At 35.6% G+C, this 24,879-nt stretch overlaps 1 protein-coding gene across 1 annotated transcript in view; it reads left to right on the forward strand.

Annotated features, from left to right (window-relative positions):
* The first annotated feature begins 290 nt into the window (after window positions 1–290).
* The window catches only part of Dnajc1 (DnaJ heat shock protein family (Hsp40) member C1), a 210,355-nt gene continuing 185,766 nt past the window's right edge, over window positions 291–24,879 (forward strand). The window contains exon 1 of the mRNA XM_005325773.4: window positions 291–831. Within this exon, the coding sequence (XP_005325830.2) occupies window positions 619–831 (213 nt within the window). The 5' untranslated portion in view covers window positions 291–618. The remainder of the gene's footprint in view (window positions 832–24,879) is intronic.

Consider the following 24,879-nt stretch of genomic DNA (forward strand, 5'->3'; position numbering starts at 1 on the left):
TGCTGTATGGAATAAAAGCTACAATCAATATTCAGGCTTCTTTATGCTTTTAGTGTTCAATAGCGGAGGGCAAAACGGAAACCTACAGGTGGGATCTTCCTGGTGGATGCGTGATGTTTAACTGTCCAATCTTTTAAAAGACCTGTGTAAACACACTTTACACTTCCTAGCTGAGCGCGAGCACCAGAGACAACTCTCCTGGAGGCCTAGATCTGGGGCGCTTAGCGTCCTTACTTCCGGCCCCGCCCCTCTCCGCAGTTGCTAGGAAACGTGATGTCACCGGAAGCGAGGCCTGCGATAGGCTGAGGCGAGGGGAAGCCTCTCCCCCTCTGAAACCTCAGCGCCCCGGCGCTGGCTCTCCAGCTGTTTGTAGGCCTAGGGGTGAGGGTCCCCGGAAGGGAGAGCCGGCTGCGGCCCCGCCCGCGCACCCGCGGGTCCGGTCGTCCGCTCCCACCGTTCCTGTGCTCCAGCTGGCACCGGCCGCCTGGCTGGTGACTCTCGAGAGGCTGCCCGCTCTTCTGACTGACAGGCACAGCTCCCACAGCCGGCGCTGCCCGCCACGTCTTGGGTCTCGGCCGACAGCACTGCGTGGCGGGTGACCTTTCCGAGCCCCGAGCGATGTCTGCTCCCAGCTCCGTGCTGGCGCGGGTTCCTCAGCGCCGCAGGCTCGTGCGGTTCTCGACCCCGCTGCCGCGGTGCCCGCTGCTGCTGCCGCTGCTGCTGCTGGCGGCCGCGGTGCCGGCGCGCGGCTGGGAGAGCGGCGACCTAGAGTTGTTTGACTTGGTGGAGGAGGTGCAGCTCAACTTCTACCAGTTCCTCGGGGTGCAGCAGGTAAGAGCGAAAGCGCGCGGGTCCGGGCGGACAGGCGCGCTGAGGCGGACTCTGATCCTGTTCCTCCGAGGGAGCCGGGTACCGGGGACTGGATGTGCTCACTCCCGGCTCTGCTGCCATCCTCAGCCCAATTCACCGGCGTCTCCTCGGAACTGTAGCGTGGCAAGGGTTTCGTTCACTTTTCCAGTTTTTCACCCTTGCTGCAACTTCTCAAGTTCCGGTCTCAGTGACAGGCTGGATGGCGGTGATACCTCCTCTTTGCTCTGGCATTCTAGACAGGATCCTCTCCCCGGTCCCCATTCCCACTGTACAGGAGGAAGAAGGAAAAGTAGTGCGGGTAGAGGTTTTTATTCTTATTTCATCTGCCTCCTTTCCTCTTCCTTTCTGAGAAACATAGGCTCGCATTTTGGCCAGTGTTTGTATAGCAGAAGTGTTTGTTTTGCACTGTACTTTGTAATCTTTTCAGCCTGTTGGATAGGGGTTCATATCACAGTTTAGAAATCTGGAGGAATTGAAGCCTCCACCAGGTTGGTCCTGGGACTCACAGGAGAAGCCATGAAACTTTCAAGGCAGTAGATTACTTGGGGTGCTGCTGGAAGAGATGCTCAGCTATTATCGCAGAATCTGTTACTTTGTCTTTCCTTTGATTTCCTTTCGTTTAGCTTGAAACGTTAACTTGTGAAATCCGTTTGTTGCCCTTTATTTCTACCATCTAGGATGGAAGAGTGAAGGTAATTATTCAGTCTACATGAAACTTTGTGCCAAGAAAAAGATGACTTTTCACTGACTTCAGAATTGTGGAGAGTGAAAGAATTTCACACAATCTCATTTTAGTCCTTTATACAATGCTTTAAATAGTTATGTGAGCAGGGGAAAAAAAAGGAAATTTACCAACAGTTGTCATTCAAGATGAACTTAACTAACTAGATGAAATGCACATTCCCCCCTAGATTACTAAAAGTTTGGGTGAACTGTTGAACTTTTAAATGGAAATTTAATTTTTCATTTAAATCAAACAATTAAATGGACATTTAATTTTCCAGCATTGCATTTTCATCCTACTGTTGAATCTAAAATTGCTAGGTTGTCATGGCACCACGAGTTTAACAATTTTCATTTTTGAGAATTATAAAAAACAAGTATTTTACTCTTAAAATTCTAATATGCAAATAATTTTGTAATACTATGAAGTATCATCTGGTGCCATTTCCTGCTCCAAAATATTTGTCATTTCATAGTAAATGATGATGCAATATGTGTAATAATAATTAGTTAAGCTAAGTTTTTTTTTTTTGAGAGAGAGAGAGAGAATTTTAATATTTATTTTTTAGTTTTTGGTGGACACAAGATCTTTGAATGTGGTGCTGAGGATCGAACCCGGGCTGCACACATGCCAGGCGAGTGGGCTACCGCTTGAGCCACACCCCCAGCCCAAGTTAAGCTAAGTTTGAAGACTAATTTTTGAGAAGTCATTTAATATAGAGAATAATTATTTAGAATTCATTGGTAAATTCTGTAGCTTATACATAACCTAATTTTTAAAAATCTTGAAGATACTTTACAGTTATTCTTGGAGATTAAGGTATACAAAATTTTAGAAGTAGGGGCTTAAAATTTCCAATTGTGTAATCCAGCATTGCATGTGCACTCTCATAGTTTTCATTTATAATTTCATGCAGCTTAATTTTCAGTTACTTCAGAGTGTGAACAACCAGAGCACTTCAATGTATGAGCAAACACGGGGAAGTAAAGAAGCATTGATAATGGAAAAGATTCTTTGTCGAGGTAGAATTGAAAAGAATAATTTAGAAAATTATTTTAATTTGTGTTTCTCTCTCCTACTATGTTGAAATTGGACAGAAAGTGAGAAGAAACTTTTAATTAGAGAAATGGATTGGAACAAGTTCCTTATTTGAATCTTAACTTTTCTTGGAAATCTTTCAGAGACCAAATATTTGGTAGAGACAAATGCAGCCTGTTTGAGATCTTTAATGTATAACTTTCAAGCCTTAGCTAAGAGGTCTCTTGGTAACTACACAGACATTTGGGAACAGGACAAAGTAGATAGAATACTCAAAGTGGAGACTTGATTCTATGCACTTACCAGTTTTGTTATTATTCATTCAACAGAGATTTATTTGGTGTCTGCTGAATTTTTAAACACTAAGAGTAGTCCTTTATATAAAGCAATACTCCTGACCTCATGAAACTTAGGAAAAAACTTAGTAAGAAGGAAAACAGGTAAACATAAGTATATGGTCAGAGAAGGTAAGTCTAGTTTTGGGGGGCTTTTATAACAAAGTACCATAATTGGATAGCTTTCAAAAACAGACATTTCTCATAGTTCTGGAGGCTGGGAAGTGGAAAATCAAGGTGCTGGAAGGTTCTATGTCTGATGAACGCCTTCTGGTTTATAGATGGCACCTTCTTATTGTGCCCTTACATCACTAAGATGTGAGGCAGTTCTTTAGGACTTCTTTTATAAGTCCTCTAATCCCATGCATAACTGCTCCAACCTTATGGCCTAATCACCTCTCAAATGCCACTTCATAATATATTGGAAGTTAGGTTTCAACATAGGAATTTTGGAGGGATTCAGCTATTCAGAACATAGCATGCTCTTCAAGGAAGAGCAGAGACAAATGCAAAGACCTTGAGGCAGGAGCTTGCTTAGTGTTTTAGGAACAGCAAGGCAGCCATCGTGGCTGGAGCAGAGTGATGGAGGAGAACAATAAGAGGAGATGAGATCAGAGTCATAAGTGGTAGAAGAAGATCATGTAGGGCCTTATAGGCCACTATAAAGATTTTGGCTTTTACTTATAAGTAAGTTGTGGGCCCAGTTGAGAGGGGTGGCATTGAAAAGAAGAGATGTGTGAGTTGAGTTAAATTTCAAAATGAGCACTTGATTGTGTTAAAGATAGTCTATAAGGTGCCAATTACTTGGAGGAATAATTGTGGTATAGAATGTAGAATAGACGTGGGTGATGCAAGTGGTCAGATTCTGGATTTAATGTGAACATAGAAGTGACAGAATTTTCCTGATGGTTTGAAAAGTGGTGTGTGTGTGTGTGTGTGTGTGAGAGAGAGAGAGAGAGAGAGAGAGAGAGAGAGAGAGAGAGAGAGAGAGAGAGAGAGAGAGAGAACGAACACAATTGAAGTCAGTTCTAAGATTTTGGCTTCAATAACCTGAAGGATGCAGTTGCCATAGTTGCTATTTATTGAGTTGGGGAAGTATGGAATAGGAATCTAGTTGAGTGAAAATCAGGAATTTGGGGTTTGAACACACCAAATTTATAGTGTTTATTAAGCATTGAAGTGGAGATGGCATATGACTATTTGGTTTTTTAGGTCTGGAGTTCAAGCATGAAAGTTTATGTTTTAGTCAGTTTTTTTTTTTTTTCCTGTGACTAAAAGGACCCAACCAGAACAACTGTAGACGAAAAAAGGTTTATTTGAGGGCTCATGGTTTCAGAGGTCTTAAACCATAGACAGTAGGCTCTATTACTCATAGCTTCAGGTGAAGCTGAACTTCCTTGTGGGACAGTGTGGTGAGGGAAGCAGAGAAAGACTCCACTCTCCAGTTACAAATATATACACCAAAGCCATGCCCTAATTCCCAACTCCTTCATGCACACCCTACCACTTTGGTTACCACTTAGTTAATCCCTATCAGGGGATTAATTCATTGATTGAGTTAAGACTCTCACAACCCAATAGTTTTTCCTCTGAACCTTCTTGCAGTTGTCTCACATATGAGCTTTTGGGAGATATCTTACATCCAAACCATAATAGTTTGGGCCAGAACTATTAATTACTTAGAAGATAATTGGAAACCATATAACTGGATGAGTTCACACAAGAGAATGAATGTAAAAGAGAGGAGGTCTGGGAACTAAGCTTTGGGGATGCAAATATTGTCAGGTCAATCAGAGGGACCAGCAAAGAAGATGGGAAGGAGCAACTAGTGAGACAGAAGGCAAACCAAGGAAGGTGCTGTCTTTCAAATCAAGTGGAGACAGTATACCAACTGTTTAGCTGGTTAAAATTAAGATGATTCTGACAATTAATTGGATTTAACTGTGTGGAGGTCTTTGGCTTCCTCAGCAAAGAGCTATTTCAGTAAATTAGTGAGATCAGTAATCTAGTTAGATTGGGTTCAGGAGAGAATGAAGAGGAAGAATTGGAGATAATTAATGTAGAAAATTGGACAGTAGTGAATAACCACGGTGTCTTCTTTTAATCCCTTAATCCACCAGGTTTTAGTGTTCTCATTCACTCTCAAAGCTCTATAATTTGAATAACTAATGGTTTCTAGAACTTGGACCAGGCCACCTGCTGGCTTTATGACCTTGGGCAAGTTAGTTGCCTCATTTTTGCAACAGATAATTGTTTACTTCATAGTTAGGCACATAGGATATACTGTCATGAAATTATAGTCACATAAATCTTCAAAAACCTTTATTTTCATCAAAAAACTTAATTGTGATTAATATTGGTCTTATACTATGTTTTAAAATATCTCATAGTATTTTAAGAGCTAAATATTTGAGTTTTGGGATATTATTTATATTTACTTTTTTTTAGTACAATTAGGACTTACTTAGAAATCCAAGGTAGAATTTGTTTCATTCCCCATCTTATTTAATAACAAATTCAGTAAGTCTAGGATTCATTCACTTAGTGTTTCTGATTACCGTCATCTAGCATCTGTACTTTCATACATAATCAGATATATTGCAAAAGCAAGGGCAGATCTCCTTCCACATTCCGGGATAGAGAAAATATGTATATAAAACAATATGCTTCATCATTAGATGGATGCCAGTTTTATTGCTAGTAAGGTAGTAGACATTAGCTATGTGCATCTACACAGTCAGCTAATAGAATTTGAGTTGTTTAATTTTAAAGCTAAGTGTTTAAAATCACGGATTAAATAAAGACATGTCATAGTATAAGCAGCAGAATTAAAGTGGGAAAGAAGTAGTATTAAAATGCCACTGAGCACAATAATTAGAATTCTGAAAAGGAGTAATTTTCTTAAACAAATTTTGGAATACATATAATTTAAAGTTGTAAAAGGCACAAGAATTTTGAAACGTTACCTGAGACTTGTATATGCTGTGGCATATATAGTGAACAGTATTTAAAAATGAAGGAATGCCTATTATCCCAGTGGCTTGGGAGACTGAAGCAGGAGGATTGTAAGTTCAAAGACAGCCTCAGCAATTTTGTGAATTCCCAAGTAACTTAGCAAGACCCTATTTCAAAATAAAAAAGGGCTGTGGATGTGGCTTAGTTTGATTAAGCACCCCCGGTTCCATACTCAGTACTAAACAAACAAACCGTGTTGTCATTTGCAGGGGAAATCCTTAGAGAAATCTTAAGGTGTATATGCATGCCTACTTAGGAAGATAGAAACTTCTTATTTCTAGCAAATCCTTGAGTACTTTATTCATCCATTAAAATATATCATTTTTGAGGAAGTATTCATTGATCAATTGAATTTATATATTAACAAGAAACCTTTGACTTTGGGAATTTTTTTCAAAATAGCAAATCTTATCAGCAGTTATTTTCTTTCTTTCTTTCTTTTTTTTTTTTAAGAGAGAGAGAGAATTTTAATATTTATTTTTTAGTTTTCGGCGGACACAACATCTTTGTTTGTATGTGGTGCTGAGGATCGAACCCGGGCCGCAGGCATGCCAGGCGAGCGCACTACCACTTGAGCCACATCCCCAGCCCAGCAGTTATTTTCAATTACTGCATTTTTAGTAACATATAAAATTAATATTTAGGTTCTTTTAAGTGTTTTGAGTCAGTAGTTTGGTGATTAAATTTGATTTGTGGAAGTTAATGTATATATAATGTAGAAAAACTGAAATTTTGATTTTACTTGTAGTTTACTATATCTTACAGTATTTTTGTATGGATCTTTTGTCTGCAGTAGGAAATAAACTTCCTTTGTTTAAGGAAAACATACTAATTTAGATACTGATAAAGTTAAAATAATTGCCATGTTGTACAGTTTTATAGTAGTTATACAGAATTGATATGTGATTTTTAAAATATTTTTTAGTTGTTGATGGACCTTTGTTTTATTTAAGTGTATGTGGTGCTCAGAATCAAACCCAGTGCCTCATGCATGCTAGGCAAGTGCACTACCACTGAGCTACAACCCCAGCCCCTTGACATGTGATTTTTGCATTGTACCTCTTAAAGTATTTAAGACTTAATTTAGATTGATCTCAAAAGTAGTTATTATGATGCTGCAGTCATTAATACACTATTCGAGAAAGACCTCAATGCAAATCAGATACAATCCCTACACAGTGGGTGGCAAACATATCTTCTAGGAAAGAGAATCATTTGATAACTGAAACATTTTAAAGTTGTTTGAGAACTTCTACTTTGGTTACTTAAAGCTCAATTCCATTCACATGTCTCAGATTCTCAGTAGACAGCTTTGGAAACTGCACCTTGTGTAGACAAATCAACTTCTCCTGAAGTAGATCTTAACACTGGAAATTGAACACCTCACAAGAACAGCATCAAGGAAACAAAGATGGTATCCACAGGACGTGCAGAGTATTTTGGAAAAATGTCAGCATCAACCAGGCACAGTGGTACACTCCATAAGGCTGTGCAGGAAGATCACAAGTTCAAGGCCAGCCTCAGCAATTTAGTGAGAACCTGGTTCAAAATAAAAGACTGAGGATGTAGCTCAGTGGCAAAGCACCCCTGGGTTCAATACCCAGTACCAAACTAAAAAAAAAAAAAAAAAAAAAAGAAAGAAAGAAAAAGAGGAAAAGAAAGTAGCTACTGTGAAAAGCTTTACAATTTTCAACGATGTTGCCATCTTTGAAAACATCACTAAAATTTGTTGTTTTGAATTGCCTTCAGAACAACATATTGCAGCATATTCTTCATATTATCTTCATTGTAGTAAGTTTGCACATTGGATTTGATTTGGGAATATAGTTAATGTTATCTGGCATCAAACTGGTGATTAAATTAGGTTAACAAGCTCAAATAAATGTACTTTATATTGTTAAAGAGATTTGCATATAAATTGTGTAAGATTCATAAGCTAGCTTGAGTATTGTTCTTAGAATAGTCCTAGAGAAACTTTGAGTGATAATCATGAAGTAACTCTAATGCCTTATAGGGTAATAATATGTATTGGAGTAAATGACCTTTGGGAAAAAAGTACAGAAAAAAATGCACAAATATAAATATAAAAGGTAATAGGGTAATATCTCCATCTTGTGGCCTTCTTTGGATATTGCCATTAAAAACGTTGAGGGGTTGTATTTTCACAACTGTAGGCATAAATAAGAATAAAATATGAGACAGATGAAAATAAAATATGGGTTAAAGATTTCTTGTAGTGTATAGGAGGAAACTTTAACACTGAACTTCACAATTAATGTACTGCATGCTGACATAGTGATGTTCTCCCTTGGGCATCCTTAATGGTTCACTCCAGTGTATCTTGCAAATACATTTTTTTTTTCTGTATAATGCCATGGTGTGAAAGAGGTTGGGAAATACTAAGGCATGAAGTTCTGATATTTTATTCCTGGGGAAAATATGTGTGTAAATTTATAAGCATATATATGTATATGTAAATGTATATGTATATGTATATGTATATGTATATGTATATGTATATGTAAAAACATAAAATTGTATAAATTTAGTCTTTATCAACATTTTAAATAAACTGAATACCCTTATTTGGCTCTTATAAAGCTAAAGCATTTTTTAGCCTTTGAGCTAGAGAATCAAGCTAGAGAAGGAATCAAAGTTTTTGAGGAATAAGCATTTGTTGGTTACTTGATTACATGCTTTACATGGCAGAATGATGATGATTACACATTTCTGCAGTTTTCAATAAGTCAGAGGAATACAGTCAGCCCTCAGCATCCACAGTTCTATACCAACTATGAATGAAAAATATTTTGGGGAAAAATGGCATCTGTACTAAGTATGTGCACATTTTTTCTCGTCATTATTCCCTAAACAATACAATGTAGCTACTATTTACATAGCATTCCCATTTTACTAGGTATCACAAGTAATCTAGAGATGATTTAAGGTATATGGGAGGATGTATGCTGTTATATGCAACTACTGTTCCATTTTATGAAAGAGACTAGAGCATTTACGGGTTAGGGTGTCTGTGAGGGTCCTGGAACCAATAGGATTGTACTGTAATGGTTCGTAACCATTGTCTGTAAGAAGAAGAAAGAGATGGCTTTTGGAATATGTAAATGTGCAAGTTCTTGGTAGCCTAAAGTAATATTTTGTTATACTAGGCAATATAAAATATTTCACTTACCAGCCCCGTATGGTAGGACTCAATGGTAGGACTCACCTGTAATCTCAGAGACTTGGTAGGCTGAGCCAGGAGGATCAAAAGTTCAAGGATGGCCTCAGCAGCTTAGCAGGACCCTGTCTCAAAATAATAATTTAAAAAAAAGCACTGTGGTTATAGGTGAGTGGTAAAGCACCCCTGGGTTCAATCCCCGATATCTAAATAAATAAAAAAAAATTTCACTCACTCAATCTTGACCAACAACTATTTCAGATTTTTGACAGATTGCAGACTTTTTCCAATCACTTATCCCTTAAAGAAGCACTCTGTGGTAGATAACAAGCTACAGATGTAACTTTAGATTTTCTGGAAATCATATTTAAAGACATAAGAAAGAACCAGGTAAAATTAATCTTAAGAATGTATTTTATGTAACCCAGTATTACAAATATCGTTTCAACATGTATTCCCATTTATGAAACTTGAGGGGCTGGAGATATAGCTCAGTGGTGCTTGCCTAGTAAGCTTGAGGCTCTGGATTTGATCTCTAGCAACATACACATACCAACACCCACACACAAATACACATTACTAATGAGATATTTCACATTTTAGTTTTTTGTACTAAGTCCTCAAAAATCTGATGTGTATTTTACATTTATATTTTCACACACCTAATTTTAGATGCTAAATTTTATTGAAAATACTTTAGTGTGCTTTCATAAGATGTTCTGTTAACAAGTAGACTCATATACCCATATTCCAAAAATACATAAAAGTTTGAACTGAATTGAACATCAGTTTTAAAATGCATATATAAATTAATTAAAATTAAAATTTTGTTTTCTCTGTTCTAGCACATTTTCAGTACTCAGATATGGTTATTGGACATTGGATGGCATTCATTGAATAATAAAACATTAGAGAATAAACATTTCTGTATTTTGTAGCTGTAGTGAAGTATTTTGGGGTAAAATCACTGATTATGGCTTCTGTTTTGTCAGGGACATATTTTGTAGTTTTTATATATTTTTGTATTTTAATCCAGTGTAGTTTTTATTATTTTGTTTTTGAGGTGGTTCCAATTGTGCTAGACATCATTTTCCTAGTTAGTTATCTGTATATTTTGTCCATGCTTTTTTAATATTTATTTTTTTTAGTTGTAGTTGGACATAATATCTTTATTTATTTTTATATGTTCTGATGATCGAACCCAGGGCCTCGCATGTGCTAGGTGACCGCTGTACTGCTGAGCCATAGCCCCAACTCTTGTGCCTCCTTTTTTTTGCTCTTTATTTGTATAAAGGTCATGCTGTTCTTGTAGGAACAATGAACTTCCATGCATAGGTTCTCAGTTATGAGTGGTTTCGGGTAATCAGTTTAATTCAAGTTGGTCATTTGACTTTGCTGACTCACCTGATATATTTTATAATTCTGTATTATATGTATTAATTTAATATATTAAATCTTTAATTATGCTTTGACCAAGAAATCATCTGTGTTCCTACTTTTCATTTTAACTTTGGATTTGCCTGTTCTCTCTATTTGTTCTCAAACTTATACAGTCTGATAACTATTAAATATTTACCGTATTCTCTGCTGTCATCTGTTTTGATTATTTTACATTATATATAATCAAGTGACTAGAAAGAGATTTCCAGATGCAGTTCTATTTTTGTGCCAGTCTTTTGCTTCTTTGTAATACCAATCAGAAATTCCAAAGTCATCCAGTTTTACTATCTGGCTTTGCCACCTCTTTATAGCTCCTAATGAATACTATTTTCTTTTGGACTGAATTATTAATTACCAATCTTTCGACTTTGCCTTTTATAATATCAAAAGCAGCTGAAGAAAAGAAGTCAATCTTAATGTTGACAATCCTTAAACCTACATAACCACTGTTATTTTAAATGATCTGACACAAGAAACAAATTGCATGGGAGTCCAAGATGTTAAAAATTCCATGTTGAGGGAAAAATAACAACAAAACAAAAAATAAAGAACAACCAATAATTGAGTCCTGAAGTTGGAGACGATCTCACCAATATCTGCTTCCTCACGAAGGAATTTCTTCTGTAGCATTCCCATCAGATAGTCATCCAGCCAGCTTGATTATGGCTAACAAAGGAAATTATTAAATGACTTATTAACTTTTTGTATAATAGTAGTACTCTGGAAATTTTTTTCTTATTTAAAGCCAAAATCATACTTCTTATGTATTTTCAGTAATCATTCAACATCTTTTTTGGGGGTATTTTTGAATATGTATTCCTTCAAATTATTGATCTGTAATGCCTTAAAATAGATTCACAAGGGAAATAATTGTTGATTCTCTCCACACAGTAGGGTTGCTAAAAAATGATAAAACAGGTAATCTGATACTAATTAATGTAATACTTTTTTACATCATTTTTAGATGTGTACTGAGTCTCTTCTGGAGAAGACTTCAGCCACAATCGTTAGAATTGTCTTGAAACTACATTGAGCATGGTTTAGAGTTGTCTTTAAACTACATTGAAAATGGTTTGAAGTTTCTATAAATAATTCCAGGGGCTCATCAAAAGCAACAATTATAGGAAATTTCCAGAAGATGGGAAAATAAGATGATTGGGGATATGCATTTTTTGATAACATGAACCACAAAATTAACTTAATTAGAAATGTTCCCAGAAGTTGTTATAAATTTTTAAATCAGAAACCCTATATACAGTTGTGTAGGTTGTGTTTTGTGTTTTTGTTTCAAACCTGTTATCGTGGTATAAAAATACTTATAATTCAGGATTGTTGTGAAGAATTACACATAGGTTAAACTTTGCAGTAAATAATTTCTTTGATAATTAAAATATATTTCTGTAGGTAGAATTTTAATTTTCAAATTCATCTTGAGAGGGAGTTTCTCTTTCCTGTTTACCTCTTCCTAGTGTTTATAGTTGCTTTTACTTCTTTTTCGATGAGCCACCTAGACAAGAACTAGGTTGTATATAGGCAGCTTAGGGCTCCCTCCTGAGGTTATATTGAGGCCATTGCAGATCCAGATACCAAGCCTGCAAGCTTCTTGGCCTGGTCTCAGCTGCGGGACTAAAACCATTGCCTCTTTAACATCTCAGATATATAATCTTTTATAAATTGTAGCTTTAGTGATTTTCTCACTTTAAACATTCTCCCCTCCCACAAGTGGTAGGGTTCCATTGCAATCCCTAGTTTCAAACATCAAATCTAACTCTGATCCCAGGATCAAAATTCTGGTTTCTTCTGCCTGTTTGTATGGAGGGAGCCAAGTAGGCCTATAGCTTAACCCTATTTATGGCTATAAGTTTCCATTTGTTTTATATATACATATAAAACACATATATGTTATATATGCATACATGTATAATATATATATATAATTATATATACATTAGTATATTAGTTATAGAAGAACACAATACCTTTATTTTATTTATTTATTTTTATGTGGTGCTGAGGATTGAACCCAGTGCCTCACGTGTGCCAGGCAAGCATTCCACCACTGAGCCACAACCCCAGCCCATTTATTTTTGTCTACAGGGATACTTAACAATTTTTTAAAAAATCATGTGTATATTTTATAATTTTTCTCTCTTTAAATTTTAGTGTTGGTGCATATTTGGAGTGGGGTTTGGTATTCTTTCAGTGCTGCTTTGATATTGGAATATTTGGGAAAGATACAAGTCTTTTATAATAATTATTATTTTTAATGTTGAGTTTTCTATTATCTAAAAACCTTTACCACTTATCATTCAGAAGTATAGTCAAGTCTATTATAACAATATAAGAATCTATTACTTAGGCACTACAAAGTATTGTTCCTTCCCTGTCCCTTTCTAGTATTGTTACCAGACTATCCAAGACTGACAAGTAACATTTTAAATAATCAGTTCTCAGAGTTTTTAAAATATAATAACAAGTAAATCTATTATCTTAGAGTGATCTTATTATTGGAGATGCACAGAGGATAGCCCTATAACATCTTTGAAAACTGGGAATAATCAAGTTATTGTAGAATATTTGAGTAAATTATGACATTCTTGAATGTGATATAATTATTAATAAAATATGTGAAAATGACATAGCAACATGGAAAATACTTATAAATGAAAAAATCTAGGTATTAAGTTATGTTCACATTTTATTATAATTTCATAGGAATTATGTGTATGCACAGGAAATAGAAACATGAACTAAGGAGAACAGTTTCATTTGGGGGGTTGGTGGAATTTTCTTTAGGAGTGAATATTTCATTTAGAGTTCTGTTAATATTACTGACATGTAAATTACATTACTTTGGAAACAAGAATGTTATGCAATTAAATCACAATCAGATAAACTAACACGTTTTCATGTTTCTGATATGTTTTTATGTTACTTTTTACTTATAATTTACTGAAAATTATAAGTGTTAAATTAATAAAACAAATAATCTTAGATGAAAAAGCTCTTTTCACAGTTTAACTCATGATTAGTACTGTTTGTTTATTTTGTTAGCTTAAAAATATTCCAAAAATTTTAATAATTATTCCAATGAATCACAAACTATTTCATTGTAATTTCAAATGTGAGTCCTGGTAAAATGAAGTAGAGTCATGGTCTCTAGTAAATAAAAGTGATTGTAAATGCACTTATAATAAGCTATGGTTAATAAATTTTGGTTAATAAATACCATGGCATACTGGCCAAGAAAGCCAACTAATAAATCTTGAGGTTGAGACCATAGTTTGGTGCTTTGAATCTTTGCATTATTCATCTGAATCCTTTTATATCTACTGTATCTCTTTAATTCAACATTGCAGATACTACTGGACAACCAACCACACTGTAGAATTTATACCCTTTAAATCCTCACGGTGCTTTCAGGATAGAGTTGTGCTGTCTAGTACTGTAGCCACTAACCACATCTGGTTATAGAGCACTTGAAATATGACTAGTTAGACTGAGAATATGAATTTTACCCTGTATTTAATTTGTAATTAATGTAAAATTAAATTTGAAAAATCGAAAGAGTAAATAATATTTTCCCATTAAGCATGATTTTATTGTTTGAGTAAGGACTACATTTCACTTGAACCATCAAAAATTTTACTTATGAATTAAGATGTGCTGTAAAAAGTAGCCACTGGAGTTTGAAGACTTAAAATGAAAAAAACGGTGTAACATTATCTTATTGATTTTTTTTAATGTTTATTGCACGTTGAAAAGATAATATTTTGATTTATTGGTTTAAGGTAATATAGTCTTTTCTTTCTTTCTTTCTTTTTTTTTGGTACTAATGCTTGAACCAGAGGAACATTGTCTCTGAGCCATATCCCAGCCCTTTTTGTTATTTTTTATTTTGCAACAAAATCTTGCTAAGTTGCTTCAGGCCTCTGTAAGTTGTTGAGGTTGGCCTTAAATTTGTGATCCTCCCGCCTCAGCTTCCCGTGTCACTGGTGTATGCCACTGTGCCTGGCTAATGTAATATATTTTTTAAAAAATTATTTATTTCTTTAGCTGTATTTGGACACAATACCTTTATTTTATTTATTTATATGTGGTGCTGAGGATCAAGCCCAGGGCTTCGCATGTGCTAGGTGAACGCTCTACCACTTAGCCACAACCCCAGCCCCATGTAATGTATTCTTAAAATTATTTTTTTTCTGTTTTCTTTTACTTTTTAAAATGTGGTTATTAGAAAATGTAAAGACTTGTATTGTTTTCCTATTGGATAGTACTTATTTACTGCAGGGATGGAAAAACTGTGGCATGCCCTTGGCTTAGACCTGGTATAGAACACTGGAGTTGAGTAGGGAAACAGGTATTCATATTGTCTAGAGGTACAAAAGATAACTGGTGAGTTCAGAAAGAAACTTTCTGTTTAGTAATTCTTTAAATTTTTATGTTTTATATATCTTTTCTAATATAGCATATATTAGTACAGTAATAGAGTCTATGTAAGTTAACGAGTAAGTAGGAAGACAAAATTCAGATGTAAATATAAAAATTAATAATTTTTTCCTGATAAAGTATTTGATTGACAATATTTGATGACCACAGTTTAGAGGATATTGGGGTAGTGGGGTATGGGGGAAATATATGGGAGTATGAACTTTTGGAGTGAAGAAACAAGGAGCTCAAAAAAATCTGCTCCCCCAAAACAATGATAAAACTTGACAAAATTATCAAAAACAGTCATTTCAGGACTTGGAAAATTGACCAAAGGCATACAGCAAATTGACAAAATGTGTTAACAAATAAGAACGACAAAACTAGGGAATCTCAGGTTAAAAAAAAAATAAAATAAAAGATTTGTGGTGTTTTAACCTAGGACTGCACCTATCCCTCTTTCCAGCGCTATCTGAGAGGTAGGTCTGCCAGGATAGTGCAAGGTGTGAGAATCAATAGCTTCACTGCTGGAGGGTAGTACTTGATTAGATTTGAAGTGAAATTGAAAATAGCTGTAGCCTCTGGGTGAGGTTGGCAAATAAAGGGGGCAAGCAATAGCCCATCAGACTTCTCAGAAAGATCCAGAGAACGAGACAGTCATAGTAGGCCTCAATAAGCTTCAACATAATCTGACAATCTGAAAGTCTTCTCATATACACAAGGATGCATGTATACTCAGGAGGGAACAGAGAGAGTTCTAGCTACTCATACATTCCTGACTGAGCATATGCAGAAAAGAGACAAGAGGGTCCAGTGGAAACTGTGAGCCTTGGAAGATTTATAAAATGCCTAAAGTTTGAATGAATTCCCTAATTCATAGACCCATCCATCAGTAAAAAAGCAGAAACCTTATTGACCCAGTGTGTTTGAGCCCAGCCTCTGACCAATGTTTGGTTAGTCATCAATTGATGCTGACATAGGAACATTATCTAGAAAACCAGCCTTAAAAATAAAAATAAGGGAGAAAAATCCAAAAACATCTGAGCCTAGATTTCAGCAGACTCTAGAGGATAGTCCTCAGCAAGAAATTTAACAAACAGAAAATAGCAAAAACAACCCCTAATATGCATAGGAGGTAGGAGGGAGAGTCAAAACCTCCAATACAATATCAAATTATCAGATTTTCAACAAAAAATATGACACACTCAGGAACAAACGTGTCACTCATAGGAAAAAGAAGCAGTCAATTGAAACTGCCATTAGATGGGCTCAGGTATTGTATTTAGTAGGCAAAAACTTCAAATTTGTTATTATAATTATATTCAAAGAAACAGAGGAATTATATATAAAGAAAAGTATGACAGTGACTCACCAAATTGAGAATATCAGTTAAGAGAGAGACATTTAAAAAATAACAACAAAATGGAAATTCTAGACGTAAAAAATATAAGAACTGAAATGAAAAATTAACTAGATGGGATTTGATATGAAGAAGAATCAGTGGACTTAAAGTTATACCAGCAGAATTATTCAATTTGTAAAACGAGAGAGAGAGAGAGAGAGAGAGAGAGAGAGAGAGAGAGAGAGACTGAAAGCCTCTGTAAGACATCATGAGCTTTAAATACCTAATTAGATGAGAAGAAAGTTTTCACATCAATAACATAAGCTTTTAGCTGGGTATGATGGCACATGTCTTGTAATCCCAGCAATTTGGGAGGCTGAGGTAGGAGTATTTCAAGTTCAAGGCCAGCCTAGGCAATTTAGGGAGACTGTGTCTCAAAATAAAACATAAAAAGTGCTGAGAATGTAGCCCAGTGATGGACCACTCCTGGGTTCAGTCCCTAGGACTTGGGGTGGGGGTGGGGGTGGATAGCCTAGGCTTTTGCCTTCAGTCACTAGAGAGAAAAAGAGCAAATTAAACACAAAAGCAAGGAAAAGAAAAGAAATATTAAAGATTAGAGCAGGACCCAATAAATAAGACAAAAATGGTAGAAAAAACTATGAAACCAAAACTTGGCCCTTTGAAAGGCTAACAAAATTAATAAACTCTTAGCTAGATTGATCAAGAAAACAAAACATAAATTACCAACTTCAGAAAGGAAAGAGAATGTATCACAGATAACTCTACACCAGTTAACAGGATTATTGAAGGGGCTGGGCTTATAGATCAATGGTAGAGCACTTGCCTAGCATGTGTGAGGCACTGGGTTTGGTCCTCAGCACCCCATATAAATAAATAAAATAAAGGTATTGTATCCATCTACAACTAAATTTTTTTTTTAAAAAAGAAAGTTTTAAAAAAAGGATTTTTGTAAAGGCAATAAAATATACTATGAAGAATGTTGTCAACAATAAATGTTGGAAAGGATGTGGGAAAAAAGGTACACTCATATATTGCTGGTGGGAATGCAGATTGGTGCTACCATTATGGAAAGCGGTATGGAGATTCCCCAGAAAACTTGGAACAGAACCATCATTTGACCCAGTCATCCCACTCCTTGGTTTATACCCGAAGGACTTAAAATCAGCATATTACAGCGATGTAGCCATATCAATGTTTATAGCAGCTCAACTCACAATAGCTGAACTATGGAACCAACCTAGGTGTCCTTCAACAGATGAATGGATAAAGAAAATGTGGAATTTATACACAATGGAATATTACTCAGCCTTAAAGAAGAATTAAATTATGACATTTGCTGGTAAATAAATGGAGGTAGAGAATATCATGCTAAACGAAACAAGCCAGTCCCCAAAAAACCAAAGTCCAAATGTTTTCTCTGGTATGCAGATGTTAATTCATAATAAGTGGCAGGAGCTAGGGAAGAATAGAGTTCGATTAGATAGAGGGGAGTGTAGGGAAGGGAGGGGTATAGGGACGGAAAGGACAGTAAAATGAATCAGACATTACTATCCTATGTACATATATGACTACATGATCATTGTGATTCTGGCACGACCAGAAAAATGAGAAATTATACTCCATTTATGTATGATGTATTAAAATACATTCTGCTGTCATGTATAATTAATTAGAACAAATTTTAAAAAGAAATAATAAAATCTCCAAACCCTCAAAAAAAAATGTTGCCAATAAATTAGACAACTTAGATTAAATGGACAAAGTCTGTTTACCAAAACTATCTCAATAGAAAATCTATACAGACTTAAATTGAATTAGTAATTAAAAATCTTTACACAAAGAAAAACCCATTTCCAGATGGCTTCATTGGTGAATTTTTTTCTTTTTTTGTTCATTTTCTTTTTGGTACTTGGTATTGAACCCAGGGGGCCTTTATCGCTAAGCGACATCCCCAACTTTTTTATTTTGAGACAGGGACTTGCTAAATTGCTAAGGCTGATTTTTAACTTGCAATCCTCTTGCCTCAGCCTCCTGTAAAGGCATGCACCATTGTGCCTGGTCTTTATTGGAGAATGCTATCAAAAATATAAAGAAGAAATTATTATAATCTTTCACAAGCTTTCAGAAGATAGAAGAGAAGTGAATACTTCCCAACTTATTTTATAAAGTAAATTTTATCCTGATACCAGACAGAGATATCATAAGAAAACTAAGCCTGGCATTGTGGTACATGCCTATATTCCCAGTTAATCCCAGCTTCTGAGGAGGTTAAGGCAGGGGTATCACAAATTTGAGCCCATGTTGAACAATGTAGCCATTACTATCTCTCAAAATAAGAAATAAAAAGGGGTATGAATCTGACTTGCGGTAGAGCCCCACTGAGATTAATCCCTAGCCCTGTAGGTGTGAAAAGAGAGAGAGAGAGAGAGAGAGAGAAAGAGAGATGGATAAAAACTATAGACAAGTAATCCTCACAAGTATACTTGTAAAAATTTCTAGCAAAATAGCTGGGAATGATGGTACATGCCTGTAACTCGGGCTACTTGGGAGGTTGAGACAGGAGGATCACTTGAGCCCAGAAGTTTGAGACTAGCCTGAGTAACATAACAAAACCCATCTCAATAAAATAACTAATTTTAAAAATTTTCTAGCAAACTGAATTTAACAACATATAAAATAGTAAACACTGTAATCAAATGAGATTTATCCCAGGAAGGCAATGTTGGTTTAACATCTAAAATTCAGTATAGTATACTGTATTAATAGAATAAAGAATAAAATCTAAAGGGTCATCCTGGACACACGAAAAAATATTTGGAAGAATTTAACCCTTATTTCTGATAAATACTCTCAACAAACTAGAAATAGAAGGTAATTACTTTAATCTAAAAGAGAATCTAAGAAAAAAATTTAATAGACTCTTAGGCCAGAAAGATATAAGTGGTTAATAAGCATATAAAAAAGGTGATTAACAGTATTAAAAATGCAAATTAAAGCCATAAAGAATAATATCATACCTAATAGAATGGTTGTAGTTAACATGATGGACAGTAAAAGCACTGAATGTGAAGAGAAAGGAACCTTTTACACTGGTAGTGGTAGTATAAAATGGTGCAGTCACTTTGGAAGAGTGTGGCAGGTTTTTGTTGAAGTTAAAATAAATGTAATGTATATCCCAGCAATTCCTCCTAGGTATCCCCAAAAGAGAAATAAAAACGTATTCCACATAGAATATACATGAGTGTTTGCCGCAGTCTAGCTGGGCACAAAATCATGAGCCACTCACAGCCTTCTAGATTCAAACAGCAATTCTTTATTCCCGAACTCTCACCGGCACTTTACACGCATGTTCTGGGGAAAATCCACACTGTCCACCGGGCTCTGCATCCCAAAATACCCTCTCAATCCCACGGGAACTCAAGGAGTGGGCACCTGAGGCAGCAGGATACACCCTATTCCCAGCAGGATCCACCTTAAACCTGGAACCGCCCTATTCCCAGCAGAATCCACACCCTAAACCTGGAACCACCCTAAACCCGGATCCGCCCTGGTCCTTGAGCAGGGTCACCTTTCTCAAACATTCATGCAATGTCACTGCAAATGACCTGGGTCCAAGGCAAGCCCATTTCCACAATGGAGAGTCCTCCCTCTAAGCAACATTGGCTGACAAAGAAATTGCCATGTGTCATTCCTACTTGGCTATGGCTCTCAGCAAGTATTTGTAGCAGCATCATTCATATTAGCCAAAACTTGGAAACAATTTCAAATGCCCAGTAACCCAGGAATGGATAAATCAAATGAAGTATATCTATGCAGTGGAATACTGTTCAGTGTTTGGTATAAAAAAGAAAGAACTTCTAGAATAATTTGCAACATGGATGAATCTCAAGAACATTATGCTAAGTGAATGCAAGAAGTTAGACTACATGTTGTGTGATTTCACCTATTAATAGATTGATTGCACTACCAGGGATTGAACCCAGGGCCTTTTTCATGGTAGGCAAGCACTCTACCACTGAGCCCTGTATGATTTCATTTCTATGAAATATCCAGAAAAAGCAAGTACAGAGACACAAAGCAGAATAGTGATTGTCTAGAAATGGGAATTGACTGCAAATGAGCACAAGAGATTTAAAAATTTTTACTTATTTTATTGGTTTTTATTAATTATACATGACATTAGAATCTATTTTGATAAAATTATACAGGCATAGAATACATCTTATTCTAATTAGGACCCCATTCTTGTGGTTGGGCATGATGGTAGGATTTACTTAAGTATTTTCATATGTGTACACAGGAAAATTACGTTAGATGTCTTTCGTGTGTATATAGCACAATTTCTTTATCCATTCGTCTGTCAATGGGCAACTAGGTTGGTTCCATAGCTTTGCTCTTGTGAATTGTGCTGCTATAAACATTGATGTGGTTGTGTCACTGTAGTATGCTGATTTTAAATCTTTTAGATATATGCTAGGGAGTGGGATAATTAAGTCAAATGATAGTTCTATTCCTAGTATTTTGAGGAATCTTTGTAATGCTTTTCAGAGTAGTCGTACCAATTTGCAGTCCCACCAACAGTCCCTTTTCCCCACATCCTCACCAATATTTGTTGTTACTGGTATTCTTTTCTTATTTTTTAATATTTATTTTTTAGTTATAAGGACACAACATCTTTTTTTTGTTGTTGTTTTTATGTGGTGCTGAGGATCGAACCCAGGGCCTTGCATGTGCTAGACAAGTGCTCTACTGCTGAGCCCCAGCCCCAGCCCCATTACTGGTGTTCTTAGTAATTCCCATTCTGACTGGAGTGAGATGGCATCTCAGTGTAGTTTTAATTTGCATTTGTCTAGAGATATTGAATAGTTCTTTATATATTTGCTGATCATTCACATTTCTTCTTTTTAGAAAGGTCTGCTCAGTTCCTTTGCCCATTTATTGATTGGTTATTTGTTTTATTGATGTTAAGCTTTTTGGGTTCTTTGTATGTCCTGGAAATTAATGGCCTATCTGAGGTGCAGGTGGCAAAGATTTTCTCCCATTCTGTAGGTTCTCTCCTCACACTCTTGTTTCTTTTGCTTGTAAAGAAGCTTTTTAGTTTGATGCCATCTCATTTATTGATTTTTTTTACTTTATATCTTGTGCTTTAGGAGTCTTGATCAAGAAGTCAGTTTTCATGCCACTATGTTGAAGTATTACACCTACTTTTTCTTCTTGGAGGTGTGGAATTTCTGGTCTAATTCCTAGGTCTTTGATCCACGTAGAGTTGATTTTTGTGCAGGATGAGAGAAAAAGCAAACATAGCGTCAGAAAGCAAAGTGGTTAGTGGTTGTCTAGAAATGGGAATAGACTGCAAATGGGCACGGGAGATCTTAAAGTGTCAGAAATATTCTAACGTGGGATTTTGGTTGCACAACTTATAAATTAAGTGAAATAATTGATTTGCACACTTACCACAGGTGAATTTTATGTTATATAAATTATGCCTCAACAAAGATATGAGGAAAAATAAGACATTTTATGGGAAAATTTTTATTTTCTGTATTGAGAGTCTTGACAGATTACTCTGTAAAATAACTTAAATTGTGAAAATTACAATATGTCTGAGCACTTCTTCCACTGACCTCTTCCATATACAGAGTAAACTAAACACATGGGTTTATTTCTACTGCTGTATCTTGCTGTCAGAACTTGGTCTTACTATGTTTTTAATTTTGATGTTCATTAAAATGTAATTTCTTTAGAATTTACCATATGATTTCTTTAAAATGTCTTAAAAGCTTGTTAATATATATTTTTATTAATTTTATACCTTTTAGAAAATAGCTCAAATAATAATGATGAAAATTGAAATTTTACTTAGATGGAATATGATTTAAGTGTCTGAGGGATGGGGTAAAAATTGGGAGTTCATAACCCACTTCAATCTAATGTATGAAATATGATATGTCAAGAGCTTTATAATGTTGTGAACAACCAATAAAAAAAATTGTAAAAAAAAAAAAGTGTCTGAGGGAGACCACTAATTGTCCATTCTCTTCTTTTTCAGTAGCAGAACCTCATACTGTTGGATACTCAGGTTAAAAAATTGTGTGTTCCTGCCTCCTTTGCAGGCACTAGTAGCTAATAAGGGTTGGACTTCTGGTAAAGCACTTAAAGGATGATACACCATTTTTCCCTGGATGAGATATCTGTAGCAGCTATAGCAGATATCTTGAAATTTGAGGTGATCTTGAGAAACCTAGAGAGGTGGTAGGACCCTGGGTCTTTGTGACCATAACTGCCTTTACACTGTTCACCTCCATTCTTCTGTGAAAGAAAAAAATAGACTTCTGTTACTTTTTTAAGCCATTAGTATTTTAGGCCTCCATTACATGTAGCTTTTCCTGACACAACTATTCTTACCTGTATGAGAAGTTGTTCTTTGAATATATTGCATTTGTCAGGTTTTCATTACTATGACAAAATACCTGAGAAAATCAACCTAGAGCAGAAAGATTTATTTTGGTTCATGGTTTCAGAGGTTTTGGAAAACCATGTTCATTTAGTCCTATTGTTTCTTGTTTTGGGCTTTTGGAGAGGCAGAACATCATGGTGGGGAGAGCATGGTGGAGCAGATTTATTTACTTTATGGCATTTAGGAAGGAAAGGTGCAGGGGTGAGGGGAGTCAGCTAGGGACAAGACATACCCTTCAAGGACATGCCTCCAGTGACCTACTTCTTTCCACTAGAGGCATGTGTTTCCATCACCTCCCAGTAAGGCCATAGCCTAGTCCTGAAGCCTTCAGAGCATGAATCTTTGAGATTCATTTTATATACAAACTATAGCATGTGTTTTCTGACTAAAATTTTTTATACAAATACTCAAAGAAAACCACTTTTGACATTTTTATCTATACCATTTTAGGTTTTTTTCTTTTCATACCTTTTTTTTTCTTTTAACCCCACTAACATTGTTCATACTATTAACTGTACCTAAAATTTCTTTTGACTCCTACAGTACCCTATCTGAGTACCTTTTATGAGAATACAGTATGCTGCTTTTATTTTTTTCATTTTGATAATATATACATAATGTAAAACTGACCAATTTAACCATTTTTAAGTGTAAATTTCAATGGCATTAAGTACATTTACAACATTGTGCAACTTTTTCATTGTCACTATTAATTTCTAGAAAATTTTCATCATTCCAGATAGAAACTGTATCTATTAGACATAACTTACACTTTCCTCCTCTCCTCCAACTGATGGTAACCTCTAATCTACTTCTCTTTCTCTCTGAATTTGCCTGGTCTGTGTACCTCATATATATATACAATTATATACTATTTGTCCTTTTGCATCTGGCTTATTTGACTTAGTCTTCATAGTGCTTTATGGTTCACCCATGTTGTAGAATTTCTTAGAATTTCAAACCTTTTTAAGGCTGAATAATAATCCACTATATGTTTATGCCACTGTTTATCCATTTATTTGTTGATGGACATTTAGGTTTTCACCTTTGGTTATTGTGAATACTGCTGCTACAAATACTGGCGTACCAGTGTTTGCATATAAGTATTTGTTTGTATACAAGTATTTGTTTGAGCCCCAGCTTTCGGTTCTTTGGGTAGATATCTAGAATTGCTGGATCATCTGATAATTCTCCATTTAACTTTTTGAGGAACTGCCAAACTGTTTCCCATAGCTGCTGTACCATTTTATATTCCTATCAGCAAAGCTCAAGTGTTCAAATTTCTCTACATTCTCACTAGCATTTATTTTCTGTTTTTTATTTTATTTTTTAAATTTAATAATAGCTGTCTTAGCTTTTTGTTACTATGACAAAGTACCTAAAATAAACAAAAGGGGAAATGTTTATTTTGGTTTAAGCTACAGTCCATGGGTGCTTGGCTCTGTTGCCTTTGGTCTTGTGATATGGCAGAACATCATGGCAGGGAGTGTGCGGAGGAGGAAACTATTCACCTCATGGAGGCCAGGAAGCCCAGGGGAAGGGGCATTGGGATCACAACAGCCCTCAATGGCATGTCTGCAGTGTCCTGACCTCCTAAAGGCCCCACCCAGGCTGGCCACCGTAGAACAAAAGCCCAACATGTGAGATCCAAACCATAATGGTAACTACTAAGAGAAAAGAAATGATGTCTGCTGTGGTTTTGATTTGCCCTTCTCTAATGGCTAGTAATAATTGATCATGTAATAATTGATCTTCTTTGGGGAAACTTCTTCTATTGAAGCTCTTTGCTCACTTTTAATTAGATTTTTACTTTTTTTATGGTTGAATAGTAGGAATACTTTACATATTCTGGATAGTAACCCCTTTTCAAACCTTTTTAAGGCTGAATAATAGATATGATTTACAAATATTTTCCCCCATTTTGTAAGTTGCTCTTATTAATGTTCTTTGGTACACAAGTTTTTCATTTTGATGAGGTCCAGTTTACTTATTTACTTCTTTTTTGTTTTCATTTCTGGAGTCATATATACG

Source organism: Ictidomys tridecemlineatus, chromosome 10 (genome assembly GCF_052094955.1).
Source record: "Ictidomys tridecemlineatus isolate mIctTri1 chromosome 10, mIctTri1.hap1, whole genome shotgun sequence".
NCBI classification, from domain to species: Eukaryota; Metazoa; Chordata; class Mammalia; order Rodentia; family Sciuridae; genus Ictidomys; species Ictidomys tridecemlineatus.